Source organism: Lemur catta, chromosome 8 (genome assembly GCF_020740605.2).
Source record: "Lemur catta isolate mLemCat1 chromosome 8, mLemCat1.pri, whole genome shotgun sequence".
Taxonomy (NCBI): Eukaryota; Metazoa; Chordata; class Mammalia; order Primates; family Lemuridae; genus Lemur; species Lemur catta.
The window spans coordinates 54,495,157-54,517,993 of record NC_059135.1 but is presented as its reverse complement, the minus strand read 5'-3'; the positions used below and the strand labels follow the sequence as shown (position 1 = coordinate 54,517,993).

The 22,837-nt window shown below is 37.9% G+C and overlaps 1 protein-coding gene across 2 annotated transcripts in view; it reads left to right on the top strand.

Annotated features, from left to right (window-relative positions):
- The window catches only part of LOC123643205 (plasma membrane ascorbate-dependent reductase CYBRD1), a 28,992-nt gene extending 7,608 nt beyond the window's left edge, over positions 1-21,384 (top strand). The window contains exons 2-4 of one of the 2 annotated variants that reach the window (XM_045558614.1): positions 8,979-9,187; positions 17,020-17,174; positions 17,739-21,384. In XM_045558614.1, coding sequence (XP_045414570.1) covers positions 8,979-9,187; positions 17,020-17,174; positions 17,739-18,027 — 653 coding nt within the window. In that variant the 3' untranslated portion in view covers positions 18,028-21,384. The remainder of the gene's footprint in view (positions 1-8,978; positions 9,188-17,019; positions 17,175-17,738) is intronic. The other variant, XM_045558615.1, reaches the window with a different exon arrangement.
- The last annotated feature ends 1,453 nt before the right edge of the window (positions 21,385-22,837 follow it).

The following is a 22,837-nucleotide window of genomic DNA, read 5'->3' as shown; positions in this document are numbered from 1 at the left end:
AAAGATTGATAATCCTGTTCTGAACATTCTACCAAGGAGGGCAAAATAATACTTACTTTATTGAAAGCATGAAGGGAAGTGTAATGGGCACACCATGTTTAAGTAGAATTTATAAGTGTTTTAAAATTCCAGTGTACTTCAAACTCAATAACTTACTCTTATTTTTGAATTCACTCAAAGCTGTTAAGTGAGTCCAAGTGCACAATGCTTTTTACTTATTTGAAAGGACCATTTGATCTTATATTAGCTAATACTTGGCCCAGCAGTATAATTTGTCTTGAGTTTTGGGGGGGGGGGGTTGGTTTTTTCTTTTAGAGACAGAGTCTCACTGTCACTCAGGCTGGAGTGCAGAGGCGCAATCATAGCTCCCTATAACCTCGAATTCCTAGGCACAAGGGATCCTCCTGACTCAGCCTCCTGAGTAGTTAGGACTACAGACACGCACCACCACACCTGGCTAACTTTTGAAAACTTTTTTGTGGAGGAAGGTCTTGGATTCCTGGCCTTAAAGTGGTCCTCTCATCTCAGCATCCCAAAGCACTGGGATTACAGGCCTGGGCCCCACATGCAGCCTGTTTGAGTTTTTGATTTGTGCATTTTGAAAGAGGATCTGTCACACACAACAAATAAGTGTATAAGGTGATGGATATGTTAATTAGCTTTATTTAACCATTTCACAATGATGTTTCAAAACTTCGTGTATGCTATAAATACATACAATTTTTGCTTGTCAGGTACACCTTAATTTTTAAAAATAAATTCAAAAACAATTAAAAGAGGATTTGCCCATTTGCTGGGAATACTGAATTAATTGCCGTGCTTTATTAAAATGTATTTATTCACACATACTTGCTGAATACATACCAGGTGCCAGGCTCTATGCTAACTAAATACGGGGATATGACAGTGAACAAGATAAACATGTTCACACTCTTGTGAATCACAAGATTTAAACTCAGAAGAACTAGAGTCAAAATGTTTTTCATGTATAGGGACATATTTCTGTCACTAAAAACTCCTCCTTTGCCACACACACTTTGACAGATCCTAAATTTGCGTTACCTATTACCTGCGGTAAGACAAGCTTGGGTACAGAGATGGTTTTGTAAAGGTATATGGATGGAAAGCCGGTGTCAAAGCAGAGACTGTATCTTAGAGAATATATGTTTTCACATATTCCTGAGTTTTGATTATGCAAGTAGGAGCTGAGAAGTTTTCTAATAATTAAATTCAAATTCAAGTTACTATATTTTCCACTTCATTGTCTAAAGAATAATTAGTATTAATTTCTTCCTCTCTCCCTTTTCTTTCTTTTTCAGTTTATCACACTAACATGTTCCACCACCAATATCTTTTCCTTTTAGAGGATTTAAAATGTATTTCTCACATATATGTGTTCCTGTTTCCCCTCATTTTCTGGGGGAAAATGGAGTACCAACTAGAGCCTCTAACAGCAAACCCTTGTTTAGGTCACAACTAGCTATTTTATACCATTTTCCCCTTCTTGTGGGCTTGGGAAACCTTTTTCTTCCTTCTCATTGAACCTCAGGAATGATGTCTAGGTAAGTGCCAAGCCAAAGAAGCAAGAAATATTGAAATTCCACTCTCCAGGCAGTTTTTATAACTGTTGAGAATAAATTCTTGTGTAAGAAATGTGACTTGATTTGTTAAGGTTGCCCTTTTCTCCCAAAGTCCACCATATTTCAGTTATTTATACATTTTTAAAAGCATATAAGCAGCTTATGCAAATGTAACATTTTGCAGTTACCTTTCATTTACCCAGAGAGCATTTTGAAGCATAGCCAGCTCTGCAGCAGAGCCTCTCTGGCCAGGAGAGATGCAGACAAATTCCTGTGCTAAAGGTCACATGCCTCAGTCATGCGAGAGCCCTCACCTCTCCCCAAGCTGCCTATGGAGTAGGGGAGACTGGCTCTTGGGTGTGCAAGCTTGCGAAAATAGTGTCTTCACTTTAAGACTAGAATGAACTCTTTCGACCATAAGAAATTAATATAATAGACCCCCATGTACTCACCACTCAGATTTAACAGATGTTAAGATTTTCGGCAACGTAAAATTTTACAAGCTAAAACTTAGAGCTGGCAGGAATCAAGGGTGAAAGCAGGATGATGTAGGGGAGAGGCTGGAGGTAGGCACAGAAATAAAAGAAGAGATAGGAAAACTCTAAATAGACCTATGGACTCTAAAACCATAATTGTCTTGCCCATTTAGACCAGAGGTGAGCACCTCTGCTGCTTTGGAAACCCCTAAGGGCTTCCTCTTACAGTAATAGGATAATCATTGGTGTTTCTTTGATGACCCCAAATCATTGATAAAAGGTTAAATGTGTTCCATTCATGCTACTGCTAGAGAAAGAAAGCTGGCGTGCAGCCAATCTGAAAAACATTTGAGTAAATGTAAAAGGTTTAGAAATCAAGTTTTGACACTCAAAGGGAATAGAGTTCAGTTTTATGGAAAATTTCTTTTTTCTTTCTTTCTTTTTTTTTTTTTTTGAGATACAGTCTTGCTCTGTCACTCCGATAGAGTGCAGTGGCATCATCATAGCTCTCTGCAACCTCAAACTCCTGGACTCAAGAGATCCTCCTGCCTCAGCCTCCCGAGTAGCTGGGCGAGCGCCACAATGCCCAGCTAATTTTTTCTATTTTTAGTAGAGACGAGGTCTTGCTTTTGCTCAGGCTGGTCTCAAACTCCTGACCTCAAGCGATCCTCCTGCCTGGACCTCTCGCAGTGCTAGGATTACAGGCATGAGCCACTCACAGAAAATTTGACACATTCTTCTGTGCTGCTCAATAGTATTAGGAAGAGTAAAAAAGTCTTCACTACAAACACAGTTGTCTTTGATTTTTTTGGCAACATTTTTTAAAAGTAAACTTCTATTGAAAAACAACAAACATGCAGAAAAGGGGATGTGTTTTTATAACATGAATACACCTGTGGACCCAGATCAATTCTAGGCCATCCAGAATCCCCCTGGAAATGCTTGTAACACTCCTATCAGTCATGATAACTACTCCTGACTTTTTACATAGGAGACTAGTTCTTTTTTTTGTTTTTTGTGTTTTTATTTTTTTTTGAGACAGAGTCTTGCTTTGTTGCCCGGGCTAGAGTGAGTGCCGTGGCATCAGCCTAGCTCACAGCAACCTCAAACTCCTGGGCTTAAGCGATCCTACTGCCTCAGCCTCCCAAGTAGCTGGGACTACAGGCATGCGCCACCATGCCCGGCTAATTTTTTCTATATATATTTTAGTTGGCCAGATAATTTCTTTCTATTTTTAGTAGAGACGGGGTCTCGCTCTTGCTGAGGCTGGTCTCAAACTCCTGAGCTCAAGCAATCCACCCACCTCGGCCTCCCAGAGTGCTAGAATTACAGGCGTGAGCCACTGCACCTGGCCTGGAGACTAGTTTTGATTTTGGAAATTTTTGATATAATATGATCCAGGTTGGAGAGAAAAAGCTATTATGGTTTATTGTTCATAATTTGCTTTTAAGGCAAATACATCCTGAATATTCCCTCTTCATGTATAGATATTCAAGTTCATTCATCTAAGATTCTTCCACCCTCCCCAGTGGTGCTTAGATGATATGATGGTGACAATGATAACAATAGCAACGATGACAGCCATAATCATATTAATTTTAAAGCACTAATTCAGGTGGAGCCTGCTACCTAACCTCTCTGCCTCAGCATCCTCCTCTGTACAATTGTAATAATAGTTGTACCTTCCTCACAAAATGGAGATGAGAAATAAAATGTAAACATAAAGCACTTAGCATGGTACTTACTACCTAGCAAGGGCTCATGTGTGCATGTGCACATGTGCACGCAAACGTGTGTAATAAATGAGGCTAAACCAGGAGAAGGGAAGATGTGTTATTAGGTCTTTATATATTGCACATTTTTATATTACTACTACCTAATCACACAGATTGTGAAAGGGTCCACTTTGTGGATAAAAGGTCATTGAGTCATTGGGTAAAGAGGCATTTGCATTCCCTGAAAACTAGAGAATTATATAGGGTGCACCACTGAATGTTCAGAGGAGAAGCAGCACAAGGGGGGGAAACCCCAGTGTTTGAGTTGACATCAATTTGGTTTCTAGATTTTGATCAGTCTGCAGAAAGTGCTTTGCATTTGTTTATTTAAAAAATATGGGATGGGCATGGTGGCTTATACCTGTAATCCCAGCACTTTGGGAGGCTGAACTGGGTGGATTGTTTGAGGCCAGGAGTTCGAGGCTACCGTGAGCTATGATTGTGCCACTACACTCTAGCCTGGGCAACAGAGTGAGATCCTGTCTCTAAAAATAAAAAAAAAAATTAAATAAAAATTAAATAAAAAATACTGATGGATCTCACACACACATACACACACACACATACACACACACACACATAGGTAAAACTGGTGAACTCTAAATAAGGTCAGTGATTACATAGATGTCAATTTCCTGATTGTGATATTGTACTACAGTTATGTAAGTTATGTCACCATTGGGGAATCCTGGGTGAGAAGTATATGAAATGTCTCTGTATTATTTCTTACAACTGCATGTGAATGTACCATTATCTCAAAATAAGAGTTTTAAAAAATAAGTTCTAGTGTTCTATAGCTGTGGTCCCCAACCCAGGCTACAGACTGGTACTGGTCTGTGGCCTGTTAGGAACCCAGCTGCACAGTAGGAGGTAAGGAGCAGGTGAGCAAGCAAACCTTTCTTTCTTTCTTTTTTTTTTTTTTGAGACAGAGACTTGCTCTGTTGCTCAGGCTAAAGTGCCATGGCGTCAGCCTAGCTCACAGCAACCTCAAACTCCTGGGCTTAAGCGATCCTACTGCCTCAGCCTCCCGAGTAGCTGGGACTACAGGCATGCGCCACCATGCCCAGCTAAGTTTTTCTATATATATTTTTAGTTGTCCAGATAATTTCTTTCTATTTTTAGTAGAGACGGGGTCTCGCTCTTGTTCAGGCTAGTCTCGAACTCCTGACCTCAAGTGATCCTCCCGCCTCAGCCTCCCAGAGTGCTAGGATTACAGGCGTGAGCCACCGCGCCTGGCAGCAAATCTTCATGTGTATTCACAGCGGCTCCCCATCTCTCACATCACTGCATAAGCTCCGCCTCCTGTCAGATGAGCAGCAGCATTAGATTCTCATAGTGAAAGTAAACTGCGTATGCGAGGGATCTAGGTTGCTCACTCCTTATGAAAATCCAACACCAGATGATCCGAAGTGGAGCTGAGGCAGTGATGCTGGTGCTGGGGAACAGCTTCAAATACAGATTATCATTAGCGGAGAGGTTGGACTGCACAATTAATGTAATATCTTGAATCATCCTGAAACCATCCTGCCCTCGGGCACCACCGCCCCCCACACACACCACCCCACCCCCGGCCGGGTTCACAGAAAATTTGTCTTCCATGAAACCGGTCCCTGGTGCCAAAAAGGTTGGGGACCACTGTTCTATAGGACTATAGGATATCTATAGTTAACAATAACGTATACTTTCAAGTAGCTAGAAGAGAGTATATGGAATGTTCCCAACACAAAGAAATGATAAATGTTTAAGAGGATGGATTGCTAATTACCCTGATCTGATCACTATACATTGTATGTATCGAAACATCACTAGGTACTCCATAAATATGTACAATTATTACATGTCAATCAAAAAAATCAACAAATTAGGAAAAAATACTTATGGAGCTATATACTTTGAGCTTAGGGCTGTCTTAGGCTCTAGGGATACAAGGAGAAATGGCAAGACACATTAATGCCCTCAGAAAAGATGATATAGGGCAAGAGGGTACCTTCAGCTGCTGTAAAAGTATACTCTTTAAGGTATTGCATTAAATAGTTTCAATTAAATTATTAAATATTTCTATTCATTGAGTATAGAAGTGATTATTCAAAATCTCCATGTTCTCAAGGAAGGATAATCAACCAACACTTATAAGATACTCATACACACTAAAATTAGTAAGTAGCAATCCTTCAAGGTTTGGGTTAGGTAAAAGGAATACTGCCCTAACGGTGAGGGCTGTGGAGTGTTGGAGTGGGACTGAAGAATGGGAGGAATGACAACTTGCTCTGAAAGCTTTAAACAGACTGAATTCACATCTCTCTTTGTAGGTTATGTGTTTCTGCCTAAAAAAGGAATAGATGATCCCTTATATTTTTATGATCCTATGAAATTTTATATATTCTTATTATAAATGACTTTGATGGAGTGAGGCTCATTTTTTTTTTTTTTTGGCGGAGTTAAAAAATGTACATGATATACTGCTGATACAGTGGAATCCATTTTCCAGGAAGTATTCTTTAAACCTTTTCAATCTGCCACATATTTCCAGGTATCTAAATTTTCCCTGATGTGGGCTGGAGGCATGGATAGGGGCTTAAACTAGGACATGTAAAAAAAAAAAAAAAACCCTTTTATTTATTTATTTATTTATTTATTTGAGGCCATGGTCATTCATTTATTTCACATTTTATTCTCATTGCATTAGGCTGGGAGAGGAAGGAACCATGCACCAATGTATTGATTGTGCTATTTTTCTGTCTTTCAGACAGCATCAGGATCCAGGTTCTGTCTTTAAGTAAGGTTTCTAGATCAGAATCAAAGAGGGTAGATCACTGCTGTGGAGGCGTTCTGGCTAACAGGAAAAAGGCAGGGGATAGGCATGGAGCTGACCATGGAAGATTCATGTGCCAGGGCTGCCATCTAGGTGCAGGGGTGGAGCAGTCCACAGTGGCCCCTCCACGTGAACAGGGATGGCACAGGCCCAGGGCTGGTACCCGGGAGGTGGGAAGTCAGGTGTGTCTGCACAGGGAGGCCCTGAAAAGATGCTGGCCTTCCATCTGAGTCCCAGAATCCTGTGTAGGTCCTCCTCATGAGGACAGGGCCAGGGTTGGCCTCATGAGTAGTCCAGTAAAAGTCCTGCAAACTCATCACCATCTGGAGACATTCCTGCCAGCTCCTCTTTATACCTCTCTGCTCAAGACAGTGGGCAATTGCTTTAGACCACTCATGATTTTTCTTGCTCAACTCTTCAAATTCAAGAGATACCCATTCTTCCAGGAAGCTCTGGGTCTCCTGGCCACTCCCAGGGTTAATTAACTGGTCTGATAGTTTTTCTGGTTTCTTGGTTTCTTTTTCCTTCTTTACTTCCTGAGAGTTTCTAGTAATTTTAGTCTGATATCTCACTTTCTCCATTTTTACTCCTGAGTTTTCTCCTGGGATTCTTCTCACTGCAGCCTCAGGGCCTAATCCTGGGTTAGGAGAGAATCCAGGAGAGTCAGAGATGCCCAAGTGTGGAAATGTGTTTGCTCCTTTCCGGTTCGGGTGGTCTCTCCAAAACAATCCTTTTTAAAAGCCTTTTTATTGACATTTAATCTACACGCAGAATGACAAATCTTCTTTCAGTGAACACCTCTGTAAACAGCACCAGGTTGAAAAACAGAGTATTAGTGGGAGCCTTCAAAATCCCTCATGCATTCTGTTGCAATTGCAATGTCCCTTCCTCACAAGGGCAACTAGTAATATTATCCTGACTTAGAACTACAGAGACGAGTTTTGCCTGGTTTTTTACTTCATATACATTGAATCACACTATATACTTCTTAATGTTTGGCTTCTTGGGATTGACATTATAGGTTGATCCATATTGTTGAGTGTTATTCTAGTTATAGCTCATTCATTCTCTTTGATGGGTATTATTCCATAGTGTGAATTCATTTATTCATTCTATTGATGATGGGCATCTGGGGGGTTTCCAGGTTTTGGCATCATTAATAGTGCAGCTAATAATATTCTAGGACGTGTCTTTGGTGAACATATGTACATATTTCTTTTCGGCATATACCCAGGAGTGAAATTGATGGACCATAAGGTATGCATAAGCTTAGCTTAAGTAGATACTGCCAATTTTCCGAAGTGTTTGCTCTTATTTAAACTACTGGGTCGAGCGAGGTGGCTAACACCTGTAATCCTAGCACTCTGGGAGGCTGAGGCAGGAGGATGGCTTCAGGTTGGGAGTTTGAGACCAGCCTGAGCAAGACCAAGACCCACCTCTACAAAAAATAGAAAAATTAGCCAGAAGTGGTGGTACATGCCTGTAGTCCCAGCTACTCTGGAGGCAGAGGCAGGAATATGGCTTGAGCCCAGGAGTTTGAGGTTGCTGTGAGTTATAACGATGCCACTGCACTCTAGCCCTTACAACAGAGCAAGATCCTGTCTCAAAAAAATAAACTACCATCAGCAGAACATTACAGTTCTGATTGCTGTACATTCATTTCAATAGTCAGTATTTTCCGTATTTAACCATTCGGATATGTGGTAGAGGAATTCTCATTTAGTTTCAATTTGCATTTCTCCAATGACTAATGAAGTTGATCTCTTATGTTTTATTAGCCATTTGGATATACTCCTTTGTGAAATGTCATTTAAATCTTTTGCATGTTTTTTCTTCCTTAGTCTTCCTTTTTCTTATCAAAGTAAGACACTTTTAAGAAAAGTGACAACAGGCGTAAACCAGATAATATGATTAAGAATTTGGTTTGAATGTGACAAGTTTGAAATATTTGGGAGGCATCTATATGGAGATGTCAAGAAGGCATTGGATTCTGTGGGTCTGGAGTATAGAAGACAGTTCTGGGATGAAGATGTAAATTTTGGAGTCCCTCCCACGTAGATATCATTTAGTGAAAGAGAATGAAATCACCCTCAGATAGTGCAGAGGGAGAAAAAGCCTGAGGACTGAGCCTGAGAGGCACCAAGGTTCCTTCACAAGTGGGAAGTGAAGAAAATGCCAGCCCCCTGCCGAGAAAGAGCCCCCAGAGGCAGGAATAACATGGGGAAGAGGGGAGAAGCAGAAGCAAGGGAAAAGGGTTTCAGAAAAGGGAGTGCCCAACTGTTCATTTTGTGTTGATTTTTTAAAAAAAATTCTGTCCCCTTTCATCTCTCCCTAGCCATCATCGTGTACAGGCTGCCATGGACCTGGAAATGCAGCAAGCTCCTGATGAAATCCATCCACGCAGGGTTAAACGCCGTCGCTGCCATTCTTGCCATTATCTCTCTGGTGGCCGTGTTCGAGAACCGCAATTACAGGAACATCACCCACCTGTACAGTCTGCATGGCTGGGTTGGACTGATAGTTGTCATACTCTATGTCTTGCAGGTCAGTGTCTCAGTGTATTTATAAGAGGTGAAACAGGCTGGGCATGGTGGTGCAATCCTAGCACTCTGGGAGGTGGGCAGTGAGGGGGCAGGGCGGAGCAGGATTGCTTGAGGTCAAGAGTTTGAGACCAGCCTGAGCAAGAACGAGATCTTGTCTCTACAAAAAGTAGAAAAATTCACTGGGTGTGGTGACACGTGCCTGTAGTCTCAACAACTCGTGAGGCTGAGGCAGGAGGATCGCTGGAGCCCAGGAGTTTGAGGTTGCTGTGAGCTAGGCTGATGCCACGGTACTCTAGCCTGGGCAACAGAGTGAGACTGTCTCAAAGAAAAAAAAAAAAAAGAAAGAAATATCTAGGAATTATAAAAAAAAAAAGAATGCTTCTAAAATTTTTGAGTCTTAACTAAAATAGTTCTCAGAGGAATATAGACTTAAATGCTTTTATTATTTTTTTTGGAAAGAAAAACTTAAAATACATAAACTGTTCACTTAAACTAAAAGAGAACAGCAAAATACATCAGGAAAAGTAAATTAATAAGGAGCCAAAAAATCCATGAATGATTCTATTCATTTTCTATTGCTGCTATGACAAATTACCACAAACTTGATGGCTTAGCACAACTCAGATTTATTACCTCACAGTTTCTATACAAAAGAAATCCAGGTTGGCTTGGCTGGTTTCTTTGCTCTGGGTCCAACAAGGCCAAAATTGAGGTATCAGCCTGCTTGGGCTCTGACCGGGAAACTCTGGTGTAGAATCAGCTCCCAAGCTAATTCAGGTTGTCGGCAGAATCTAGGTCCTCGCGGCTGTAGGAGTGAGGTCCCGTTTCCTTGTTTCTGTCAGCTAGGGGTTGTCTGGACCCTACAGTCCCTTCTCTGCTCCTGTACACAGCTCCCTCCATCTCACTGCTAATATTATGTTTAATATAATTCTGATTTTAAATGCAGTAAGAGTCTTAAACTTTATGGAGAAGAACAAATACCCAAAAATAACCAAGAAAAGTTTGAAAAAGAAGTGAAGGGAGACCTGCCTTATTCCAAACAAGTAGTTGACACAGGAACAAACAAATACATTCATGGAAAGAATAGAGAGTACAGAAACAGTCGAGTGTGAATGAGAACTTCTTCTGTGACACAATGGTGTTTCAATTTAGTGGAGAAAGAATGCTTATTTAATAAATGCTATTCATTTGGAGGAAAACAATTCAAAACAAAAGAACTTGGTATATCACACAATAGGGAAAAAAAAGATTTCAGATACATTAAAGCTCTACATGTAAAAATCAAAGGCAATGAAAAGAGAAAAAGAAAATTAAGAAGTAGAGTATATAACTTGTTTAATCTGAGGTAGGGGAAGCCATAAGGTTGACAAGAAATTCAAAAGCTATAAAGGAAAAGAAAGATATATTTGACTACAAAAAGTTTTTTAAAAATTATATGTGACACGGGGGATAGGGGGTGGGGAGAGGGGATGGGTGTATACCTACATAATGAGTGCGATGCGCACTGTCTGGGGAATGGACACGCTTGAAGTTCTGACTCGGGGGAATGGGCGGGACATGGGCAGTGTATGTGGCCTGAACTTTTGTACCCCCATGATGATAAGCTGAAATTAAAAAAAAAAAAATTATATGTGACAAAAGATACCAAAGTCAATAGAAACTGCACAAAGAGATATGAGAACGATCATATGTAATGTGTTAATGGTTAATGTGTTTAATATATAAGCAACCTAAATATTAATAATAAAAAGGCAACCGAATAGAAAAGTGAACAAAATCTTTGAGCAGGCAGTTCATAGAAGAAAATTAAATCACCAACAAGCACATGACAAGATGTTCAGCCTCACTAAGGAGTTAGGGAAATATAAGTTAAAACAATCAAATAGTATTTTTCTCCCATAAGATTGACAAAGGGTGCTCTCATACGCTGCTAGTGAGAAAGGAAATTGTCACCAAATTTGGGGGAAATAATTTGTTCGTATCTGTGGATTTATTTTAACATGCTTACCCCTTGACCTAGCAACCTCACATTTGGGAGGAAGGGAAATAGAATAGCATCACATAAGGAACTTTAAAAAGGATTTTTAGAGCATCATTATACAGTCAGGAAACAAACAGGAAGCAACCTAAATATCTATCAATATGGAAGTGTTAAATAGTGGTAATCCATATTGTTGGATATTATACTGTTATTACAATTAATGTAGCTATACCTCCTGACCAAGGGTGAAATCCATGACATGTTCTTTAGTATAAAAAATATGAGGGAGTAATATGTACACTAAAATGTCATTTTTATGAAAAAGAAAAGAAAGAAGGAAAGAAAGAAAGGAAAAAAGCATATATGTGTAGATATGTGAAGACAGGTGTGGAAGAATATGCTCAACTGCTTCTAATCTGGGAATGAGATTGGTTGGGGGAATTATTAATTTTTAATTTTAATTTTTAAAACATGTTTTGTTTGATTTGCTTGAACATGTGGCTCTTTCGTTTGAAATATAAGTAAATCATATATGTTATATACAAATCATATACATATATATAATTTTTAAAAGTAACCAAACGGCACGTGAATGTCATACTTGGTGCCTTCTGGCTGTTCCTTCAGGATTAGGTGAACAGTTTCCTGTTCCTAGTCTAGGAAAGATGACTACATTTTAGCTTTATTCCTGTATTGTTTAAAAGCTATTTTTAAGTTGTTTGCATTGCTTCTCTGGAGAAGTGACAGAACAGAGCACCCAGATGTGCTCAAAAAGAAATTAAATGAAAGAACATTTTCTTTCCCAATGGAAAGAAACCATTTCTAAGCTTGCTTTTTTCACCTTTGATAGAAGCTAAGCTCCTTCCTTATGATTTACAAAGATTCCTCCTCAAGAGGGGAAGCAGTCTCACTTTCTGAGTCAAGACCAATTCTCTCCAAGCGGTGGTTCTTGGGGCTGCCACTTGTAGGTGGAGAACAGGAAGCCCTACGCAGGGGGCGTTCACTGCCACAGTGCTGTGCACTTCAGTCACAAAGTGTAACTGTGTGCAGACCCTTCAGCCGAGTGTGGGGGGTCAGTTTGCACTCCTCTTCAGTCCCGCTCAAGAAACAGACCTACTGCATGGCATGAAGAGGATGGGAAAGATTTTCGAAATTAGATCCTCTCACCTTGGTACTGCTGGGGTTTCGTTTAGCCACTATGTGTAAAATCAGGATTTACCTGCCCCGTGAAGCTGGTGTCTGGATTGTTTCAGTAAAACAAAACAAAACAAAAGGAAGGCATCAAACAATAAAATAATAAAGCAAAAAAAGCTGAAAGCTCTTCACCCTTCCAACATTGTATTTAAAGCATTTCAAGTGTAGAATTTTCAACTTTTCAACTTCTGAGACCTAGCCTGTGGGGCATTTAAAAAAAATAACGAACTATTTTATGTATGTAGAAGTTATGGATAATCATAATAAAATCAACTCCCATGACTCCACATTGAGCCTAATTTAGAAAGCACAGGGCCTCCACCCACCTACCCAATACCACCTTGATCCACAATTCCTACCTACCCCAACCCCTAGAGGTAACCACTCTCCTGGTGTTTTTTCTCATTCTCTGATTTTCTTTATACTTTTACCACATACTGTGACTCAATATATTGTTTTATATATCATATAGTAATTAAATAATATGTTGTTTGAATAAATAATATTGATTAAATACTATGTTGTTTAATTAAGTTGATTAATTAAACAACATGGTATTTAATTTAAAATATTAATGAAGTAAACAATATGTTGTTTAAATAACATGTTATTTAATTTAATAATATTGATTAATTTTAAAATGTGTTGCTTAATTAAGTAATATTGATTAATTAAATAATACAGTGTTTAATTTTGCTTTTTAACTTATTTTTTTCAAGGCAAAGAGCTAAGTATAATAATTTTACTTTTTTAATTGAACATTTTTTTAAAAAAGGTCTCATACTATATATATTCTATTCAAATATCTTACCCTACTGATTCAACTATATTGATTGCTCTAGTCCATTCATTTTTACTTTTATATTTCACTATATAAATATGCCACAAACTTACTTACTCATTTTCCTACTATTAGACATTTGCGTTATTTTCAATTGTTTTCTGTTACAAACAATGCTGCATTGAACATTTATATACACATATTCTGGTCCTCATATTCAAGGGCTTCTCAGGGCAGATAATTAGGAGTGGAATTACATGGTCAACCTAAAGAGATAATGCCAAATTGGTTTCCAAAGTGGTTGACCCCAATTATATTCCTGCCTGCCGTTTATAAGAGTCCCCATATGGCATATCTTTGCCAGCTTGCATCTTCTTCAGACTTTTAAATTATTGCCAAACTGGTGGGTCTATAATGATATCTTCTTGTTTGAATGTTCATTTCGCTAGTGTTTTCTCTTCTAAGAAATATTTGTTCATGTCTTTTGTTCACATAAAAAATAAGTTTGTTGGCCGGGTGTGGTGGCTCACGCCTATAATCCTAGCATTCTGGGAGGCCAAGGCAGGAGAATTGCTTGAGCTCAGGAGGTTGAGACCAGCCTGAGCAAGAGTGAGACACTGTCTCTATTAAAAAATAGAAAGAAATTTGGCAAAGCAACTAAAAATATAAAAAAAAGTTAGCCAGGCGTAGTGGCACATACCTGTAGTCCCAGCTACTTGGGAGGCTGAGGCAGGAGGATCAATTGAGCCCAGGAATCTGAGGTTGCTGTGAGCTAAGCTGACACCACAGCACTCTACCAGGCAACAGAGTGAGACTCTGTTCCTCCACCCCAAAAAATTTGTCTTTCTTTTGTAAGAAAAACAGATATGTAAGAATTCTGTATTAAATTCCTTATCATTTATATGTATTGCTATATCTTCTTCCAGTTTGAAGCTTGCATTTTCTCTTTCGTTAATATTTTTTGATAAATAAAAATTCTCAATTTATTTTATCATTGCAACAACCCCTTCTAAATGAAAAATTCTCAATTTTAATGCAACCAAATTAATTATCTTTTCCTCTAAGATTATCATTTTTTGTTTTGTTTTCTTTTGGTGACTTGTTTATGAAATCCTTTTCCACCCTGAGGTCAAAACATTCTCTTATGCTTTCTATTAAAAGTATTAAAGTTTTGTCTTTTATATTTAAGCGATTAATTCATCTAAAATTAACTTTAGTGTATGATGTTGTGATACAACTTCATTTTTTACGAAATGGATGCGCTGTTCCCCCATGACAATTTATTGAATTGTCTCTGCTCTTGCCGTTTACCTGCAATGCCAGTTTTGTCATATACAGTCTCCTCTGTGTCCTAGCCAGCAAGGTATAGAATTGAAGAGCATAGAAGTATTGAAGTATGTAGAAGTGTGTAGAAGAAGTAAGAAGTAGAGATAAGAATTCTTAACTTGTTCTTATTTTAAAGAGAATACTTCTAATATTTTATTATTGCATACAGACGCTTCTCATTTCCTCTACCCTTGTTTGTGGAAAGGTTTTGTTTTACTTTTGCAAACGAGTATACGTGGAATTTTATTGAATGCTTTTTCTGTATCTGTTGAAATGAATATTGCTTTTCTTCTTTTTAATTAATTTATTTATTTTTATTGATACATATAATAATAGTTGTACATATTTGGGGGTACATGTGATATTTTAATACAAGTGTACAATGTGTAAGGAACAAAGCAGTGTAATTGGGATGGCATCACTTCAAACATTTATCTTTTTTTGTGTGTTGGGAGAATTCCAATTCTTCTCTTTTAGATATTTTAAAATATACAACAAATTATTGTTAGATATAATCTCCAAACTGTAAGTTTTTTTCTTTAATATTTAATCAATTATATCAATATATTCTGTTTTTAAACTTGGGTGAATTGAAAACGTATTTAATTGTCTCAAGATTCTCTTTTGCTCTCTGAAATACCCAAATTCTTTTTTCCTGTTATTTTCTTTGTACTAACTGGGCTTCTCAGAAATATCATTTCACAACTTCATGGCTTTGCTGAGTGGAAGGAATTTTGGCCCCTAACTTCTCCCTTGTTCAGATCTAGAGAGCAATAGTGTTCAGAAAGCAGGATTTGCAACCAAGGAGACCTCAATTGGAATTAGTTTCATCCATTTGGTAGCTGGTGACCTTGGACAAGTAACTTAACTTCTCTGGATTTAGTTTGCTCAGCTATAAATTAAGGCTTATGATCCTTCACAAAATCATAAGAATCAAAGCCAAATAATGCATAGAAAGGGTTAGCCCAGGGCTTAGCACACTGGAATGACACAAGTTAGCTGTTGTTATTAGAAGTGTAAATCTTGTGGTAGGCTCCTTTAGGACCCGAAGATGGCATTTTTCATCTCTACTATAGATACAGGATTACAGGCGTGAGCCACTGTGCCCAGCCTGTTGAAAGAATTTTTTTAACAACGAAAGGAAGATTTAGGGGAGTTAATTTGCTTGGGGATCTTGCAAGCAAATTTCTGACATTGTATCTGCCTTAAATCATGGAACTTTACAGGATTATAAAAGACATATGTGATAAATTATGAAAGAAAGGAGAGAAAACTGTAAGAATCTTAGGAATAAAAATGGTCAGGAGAACAGGAATATGAGAAATATATATTTTTATGGGTAAGTCACAGAAAAAATATGGTGACTTACAGAAATATATTTGTGCTGAATCCCTGACAGTCACTTACTTGAGCCACATTCTCATGTAGAAAACACAGCATGGATATCAGGAAGCTTGCCCTTTGTTACTAATAGAGCCACTGAACTTCACTGAAGGCCATTTAGGAATATTCTAAACCACTAATGGGTAACCCTCTGAAGCATTTCTAATATATTCAGGCATCTTTGGTATTAAGTGAACAATAAAATATGTAAACCAGCCTATCAACTGCATTTTTTATTACTTTACACTTACTACCATAAGCTGATTCTAAACGTGTGTGAGGACTTTGGACCCCTCCTCCTGCCTCCATTCTTCTGCCCCTCCCCCTGCATTAGTCCTTGGAGCTTAATTAGGAAAGATGAACAGTGATGTTAGTGCTTTTCTCCCATTCTCTGTTCGTCTCATAGTTGTTTTTTGGGGGTGATAGATCCTACATAGGTACCTGAAAAAAATATTCATTTAAATTTAGTAATTCAGCAGCCACTAAGTTTATTTTCTTGAAGAGAGGAGAATACTTAACTGGCAGGTGGGTGGGGCAAGGAAACAAAACAAAATTGTCCAAGTGTAACAGACTTCAGTTTATTTAGGAATCTTGCTGTCTGCTCTGCAAAAATGTATCCCACTAGGGATTTATTTATCAAGGAAATGAAGATAACTTTTCTGCAGAATTCATTTCTTCCTCATGAAACAAAAGTGTCAACTTCTTTCCACATAGCTTTTTAGGTTGAACTGACTAAATTATATGTCCTAATGTATTTGGGTTTAATGATTTTAAAAAATCTCTTACTTCCTTTCCTCCTTGGCAACCTCAGGAGATTGATAAAAACGAACAAGTAAGTACCAGAATGTTCACTACAGCCTTGTTAATGATAGTAAAAAAAAAAAAAACTGGAAACATAAATGTCCATAAATTAAAAAACATATATATTATATATAACACATATAATATGAATGTATAGGGATAGAAATTTTTCGGGAGGATACATGAGAAGGTGGTAATAGTTGTTACCTTTAGGTAGTAGAATTGGGGATGGGGGAGCTTACTTTTCATTTTATGCTTCTTGGTTCTACATGAAAGGTTTTGTCATTTTACACATATTGTTTTTTAAATAATAATTTAAGGTTAGTTAAAACTTAAAATTATAACCTTTGCATTTTTTTGTCTTTAGCTTGTCCTAGGTTTTTTGGTCTTTCTGCTTCCTTGGGCTCCACTTTCTCTCCGAGCATTTTTAATGCCCATACATGTTTATTCTGGACTTCTCCTCTTTGGAACAGCAATTATAACAATACTTATGGGAGTGACCGAGAAGCTGTTTTTTGTCCTGTAAGTTGCGTATTCTTCCTGACTGTAATGCTTAAGCTATAATACATTAAATACTTGTTCACTGGGAAAATGTAATATAAACGCAGCAAAATCTTTTTAAATATTAAAAATTAAAAACACTTGTTTTTAAAATAATTTATTATATTGTACATGTAATATACTACTAAAAGCTTAGAAGGACCAAAAAGTCCAACAAATTGCACCACTCTTACAAAATATCTGTTGAAGTTATGCATTCCTTTTCAGTCTCTTTGATATGCATGTTTTTATATTAATTGTAATTACAGTGTATCTATACTTTTGTTTCATATTTTTTCAATTTTTAAGTGATACAGGCATTATAACTGCTATATCATTTTCATATTTATGATTTTTAACAATTGTATGATATACCACTGAGTGAATTATAGCATAACTTAAATTTCTGCTTAATATCAAGCTTTAAGGTAATTTACATTGGAGCTGTACCACTGTGCATTTTGAACAGATAAATTCAAGGCTGTTTTGCATGTTGCTGTATTATACCCTGTTTGTAACTGAACACACTTTCTCCTTTTTTCATAGGACGAATCCTGCATACAGTACATTCCCACCAGAAGGTGTCTTTGTAAATACTCTCGGCCTTATAATTCTGGTGTTTGGGGGCCTCATTTTTTGGATAGTTACCAGACCACAATGGAAACGTCCTAAAGAACCGACTTCTACCCTTCTTCAGCCAAATGGAGCCACTACAGAGGGAGTGGAAGGCTCTGTGGCAACCAGCTATGGCCACAACATGGACAAATCGGATTCAGAATTAAACAATGAAGTAGCAGCAAGGAAAAGAAACTTAGCCCTTGATGAAGCTGTATAGAGATCCACCATGTAAAATGTTATAGAGATGTATCAGTATAACTTTACTTCTAAAAACTAGCTCTACAGTTTAGCTTCTCCTATTTAGCCATAAGATAATTTGAGTTACATAGCATCAATATTTTTTTTAATCGCAAAGGAAGATTTCTTGAAAGAGTTTGTATTGATTGAGGCCTATGAACTTACATGAATTGGAAAGGATGTGATCAATATAAATAATAGCCGTTATAAATTGTGGTTATGTTACCTCTTTCTTGTCGAGGACCAAAGCATCAGCACAGTGCCTTGCACAGAACAGGTGCTCAAAACATGTCTACTAGCTGGTTAATTTGATAAACTGGCAGCATCCCTGGCCTGTTGTCATGCAGTCATTTCCTGTTACTTCTGAGAGCCCAGTGATTTCAGAACCAGGTAGAACCAGTCCTAAAGTTTTAAAATCAGATTATGAATATCTGGGACAGACTTTAGACCATTTTGCTACACAGGTATCATGGTTAGAGTATAGGGGAAAAAATTAGGAAAATAACTGGCTCCTTCCTCCCCATGCCTGTCTTCTGCTCCCTCCCCAGCTTGTTTGGGTTTCAATTAGCCTTGGAGACCAGGGTGTATATTAGGGTATTTTGGAACAGTGTTTGGGTCACAGGTAGTTGAAGAGATCTTCTCTGGTCAGACTTAGAAGATTTTCCAAAACTCAACTTAGGTCCAAGACTTCCCTTGGGTTGGTGTGCTTTTTACGACCCAGATTCTAAACCTCTTAGAATAAAAACATGCCTGAATGCTTAAGCAGCATAAACTGCTCTACAAATCTCAAAGAGCAGTTTTATCTAAGTTTCTTTTCTTATTTTTAAAAGTTCTTACGTGGAACTTACTATATGCCAGGCACTCCTCTAAGTACCTTACAGGCATTAGCTCATTCAGTCCCCAGACACACCTGATGAGGTAGGTACTGTTACTATTCCATAATTATTCGACCCAAGGTCACGCAGCTCATACACAGCGGGACTGAGATTCAAACACTGGCTATCTGGCTCCTTGGTCTGTGACCATAACCAATCACTATGCTATTAACTGTCTTGTACTAATTTGCACCTACTAAACATCCATTGGCTAGGGTGGAATGGGGCTATTTAAGGGGTGCTTCTTTCCCTTTGGCTTGATTTCCAGGCAGATTCCCCAGATAACCAAGGAAAAAGGGCCACCCATACGTGGAGTAGATCATGGGGCCCCTGCTACTGCCAACAAGCCATGGCCTACCTTCATACTCCTTTGAGCTTAAAATTGTGTCTTGGTGACAGAAAGATTTGGGCAAGAATATCTATAGCTTTCTTCTGATTCAAGCAGCTGAGAGAGAGAAAAAAAAGAACATCTGCAGCTTTCATGATTAATTAATTGCAGTTTTCTTCTTAGGATCTTAACTGCTGAATAACTTTGAATTTGGAGCTAAAAGAGACCTATCTCATGGTCTGCCCTGCCCCGGGGCAATAGTTAGGGTTCTTCCTGCTTTTCATGGAATGTTGGGGCTATTTTGAGCTTTGGGTTTCTCAGCAGTGGGTTAGAGGTAACAACTTTTCATGTGTGGAAATCTCTGTCTAGGCTCTGGGCTGACTTAAATTAAAATCTAGAGTAGTGCCTATGCTGAAATGATGCCTTTCATTTTTTGGTTGATTTTTGGCTTCTCTGCAAGCTTAAACTGAAGCATTTGAATGTGGATAAAAACCTTACAGTTTTTACACCAAATACACATAACAGTTTTGGTGCTTAGTGAATTTCCTTTTAGATAATTGGTAATTACTTACAAAGACTGAATACGAGCTACACTCCATCATATCCCTTAAACTTCATGGAGAACCATTCGAGATTCCCCTATTATAACGCTGTTTTCTTCTTATTTAATTAATTCTGTTTCCAAAATTGGTAATAGAGACAGAAGTATCCCCAGTGCCCAGCCCAATGCCTGGCACATAGTAGCACAATTAAATTCAGTATGGGAAGAGCGGTACAATCTTGGTGCTAAGTCGAAGGAGGAGTTAGTTGCATGGTCACACACCGTTTGATAAATGGATGCTTCATTACATAGAGGTGCACAAAATTCCAGGGATTTGGGGGGACATAGTGACTGAGCCTCAAGAATTTAGGCTCCCATTGCTTTTCATATAGGCCAAGAAAGAGGTTCTGAGTGAAAAGTTAATTATGGATTTGGCGCTAGAGTAGCTCCACTGCAAAGTATTTGAGCAGTGCTCATCTCAGAGCTTTATTTAATCTTTCAGGTGGGCTAATATAAGGGTAATCTTACAGATATTATAGGAACTTCTTTTCTTTCTGTTTTAGCCTTTAATAAAACAATACATAGTAAAATATATCTAGAAAGCCTTTCTGTTTTAGACTCTTCTTATAATGGGCTTTTTATGCCAGTGATAATTGTACCTTTATCTTTCAAAAGCTGATATTTCCTGCCTAAAGTATCTCCCCCAAAAATATCTCATTAAAAAGTCCACAAAGAATAGGGGAGAAGAAAGCCTTAGGTATCAATTCCAAAACAGGGATTGAAACCTCCCAAAATAATTATAGTTTATATCATCTGCATAGATAATCTGGCTTGGTTTACCCTATAATCTAATTTCAGAAAAGAAAGCTTTATTTTAACACTCATCTGAATCAACACTAAAGCCTTTTCTCTCAAAGAGTTTATTAAGAAACTCTAATGAATATACTTTTTGAATTAATGTCATCAAAAGTATACAGCTTCCTGTGTTTCTTGTGTCAAACTGGATCCACCCTCCAAAGCACTTTCCTTCCTTTACTTGCGTGGTTTCATTGAAGCTGTGCTGTTTGGAAACAGCATCTCAGACTTTACAGTGAAATGACAAAGAAAGCAATTACACTTTTGAAAGAATACTGACAAGTGGTTTCTATTTTCTAAAGGACGAAATAAAGAGTGTGTCTCATTTTTAATTAGGCTCTTTCCCCTGCTGAGTTGGAAATTCCAGTGCAGACTGATTGACTGCAACTACCAATCTGAAAGCACAAGGGAAGTAGTAAAGCTTTATGCTAATTTTATTTCAATATGATGGAGTTTTTATCTTGGTATATCCTTTTTTTATTAATAGATAACTCCAACAGAAAACTGTAACTGCTGTGTCTTATAGGAAAGTATAGAGGAAAGAAAATTATTATTTATCATCTACAAGGTACCTAAAAATCTTACATGGAAAAGATTTCTATCTTTAAATTTGTCTTTTTATCTTAGTGCATTTATGGAAAAATATCAAATATCCTGAATATTTTATAATTTTGTAGGAAGAAATATGCATCTATTTTTTCTTAACTCTTTATATAGCAATAAAATTTATTTTGGAAACTCTATGTGTGTATCATCAATTTGTCCAGGCTATAAGGTATAGGCATTGTTCTGAAAGTATCTTCCCCATGGTTTCTTATTCGTTTGTTTGCTTTTAGGTGGGGATAATTTTTTTAAGTACCTTTATTGAAAATGCTATCAGATTTCTCTATAAAGTGTATTCTGATACCATACCTTTTACATTGCTAGAAATATCAGAGGACTGTTTCCAAACTGTCATGGTGCTCCCCTCCATGCAGTGTCTGAATTGGAGCCACACTCTAGTGTAGAAGGGTGCCAGAGACGTGGGCAACCCAAGCAGATGCAGTTTAAGTTGGAAAACCATGGAAGAAGAACCCATTACATGTGCTAGTTGTTATGGAACTCTGTGTTTATTGTTCTTGAGAAGGTACATAATTTACAATGGATGAATAGGTTTGTTTGTTTATTTTAATTTTTTGTAGTGATGGGGTCTCACTATGTTGCCTGGGCTGGTTTCAAACTCCTGGGCTCAAGTGATCCTCCACCTTGACCTCCCAAAAGGTGGGATTACAGGCATGAGCCACCATACCTGGACTGGTTGTTTGTTTGTTTGTTTGTTTGTTTCCAAATAAGAAAGAAGAATCATTAACATGCAAGTAATGCCAACATTCATATAATCTTAATATGACTGTTCACTTAGCCTTTTCTCACCTACTCTTTTTCTCCTGGGAAATGTTTATGGCATTTTATGTCATGTAGCTATAACAACATAATAGTATTTAATACATGTCCTGTTATGCAATAGAGCTGTAACACTGTGTATGAGTTGAATTTTTGTAAGTTATATCACATTTTGTGCAGGGAGTTAGCTACGCTCCCAGCAAAGAATCGGGTTCCTCAGGCAGGGGTTGTCGCAAAGGATAAGGAAATAATAGAAAATAGAAAACAATAGAATATAGAAATAAAAAATGCACAGAGACTAAGGTACAGTTTATAAAGAATAGATTTATAAAAAAAAGGGAGGCGCTCTGGAGCCCCCACAATATTCCCGTAAATTGTGGAGCCTCGAATGAAGTTTCACATCAGTATTTATGGGTACAGTGATCAGTTGCCAGGGGTAACAGATTTACATAATCACAGGTAGTTCGTTTTAAGTTAAAAGTCTCCCAAAAGGCTTCTATAGATCCCTTAATTAACTCTATCTACGTGAACAAATGGTTACAAAATCTTTCTAGGACAAACTTCTAAGTTCTAAGATAAAACTATCATTTTAGCAGAAAAGTTAAACAGAGATGTAGTGGCTCCATATTTCTTTATCTAGTTATTGTGTATTGAGACAGGTATTCAGGAGTCCAGCGGAAGCTGTCCCTTGGGCTAATTGCTTTTAGCCACAGGTGTCTGTCTCTCTGGCGGGCACTCTCTGATCAGCTCCCATCCCGTGGATCCGTGCAAACCTGCTTCGTCATTCAAAGCAAGCAAAAACCACAGGCTT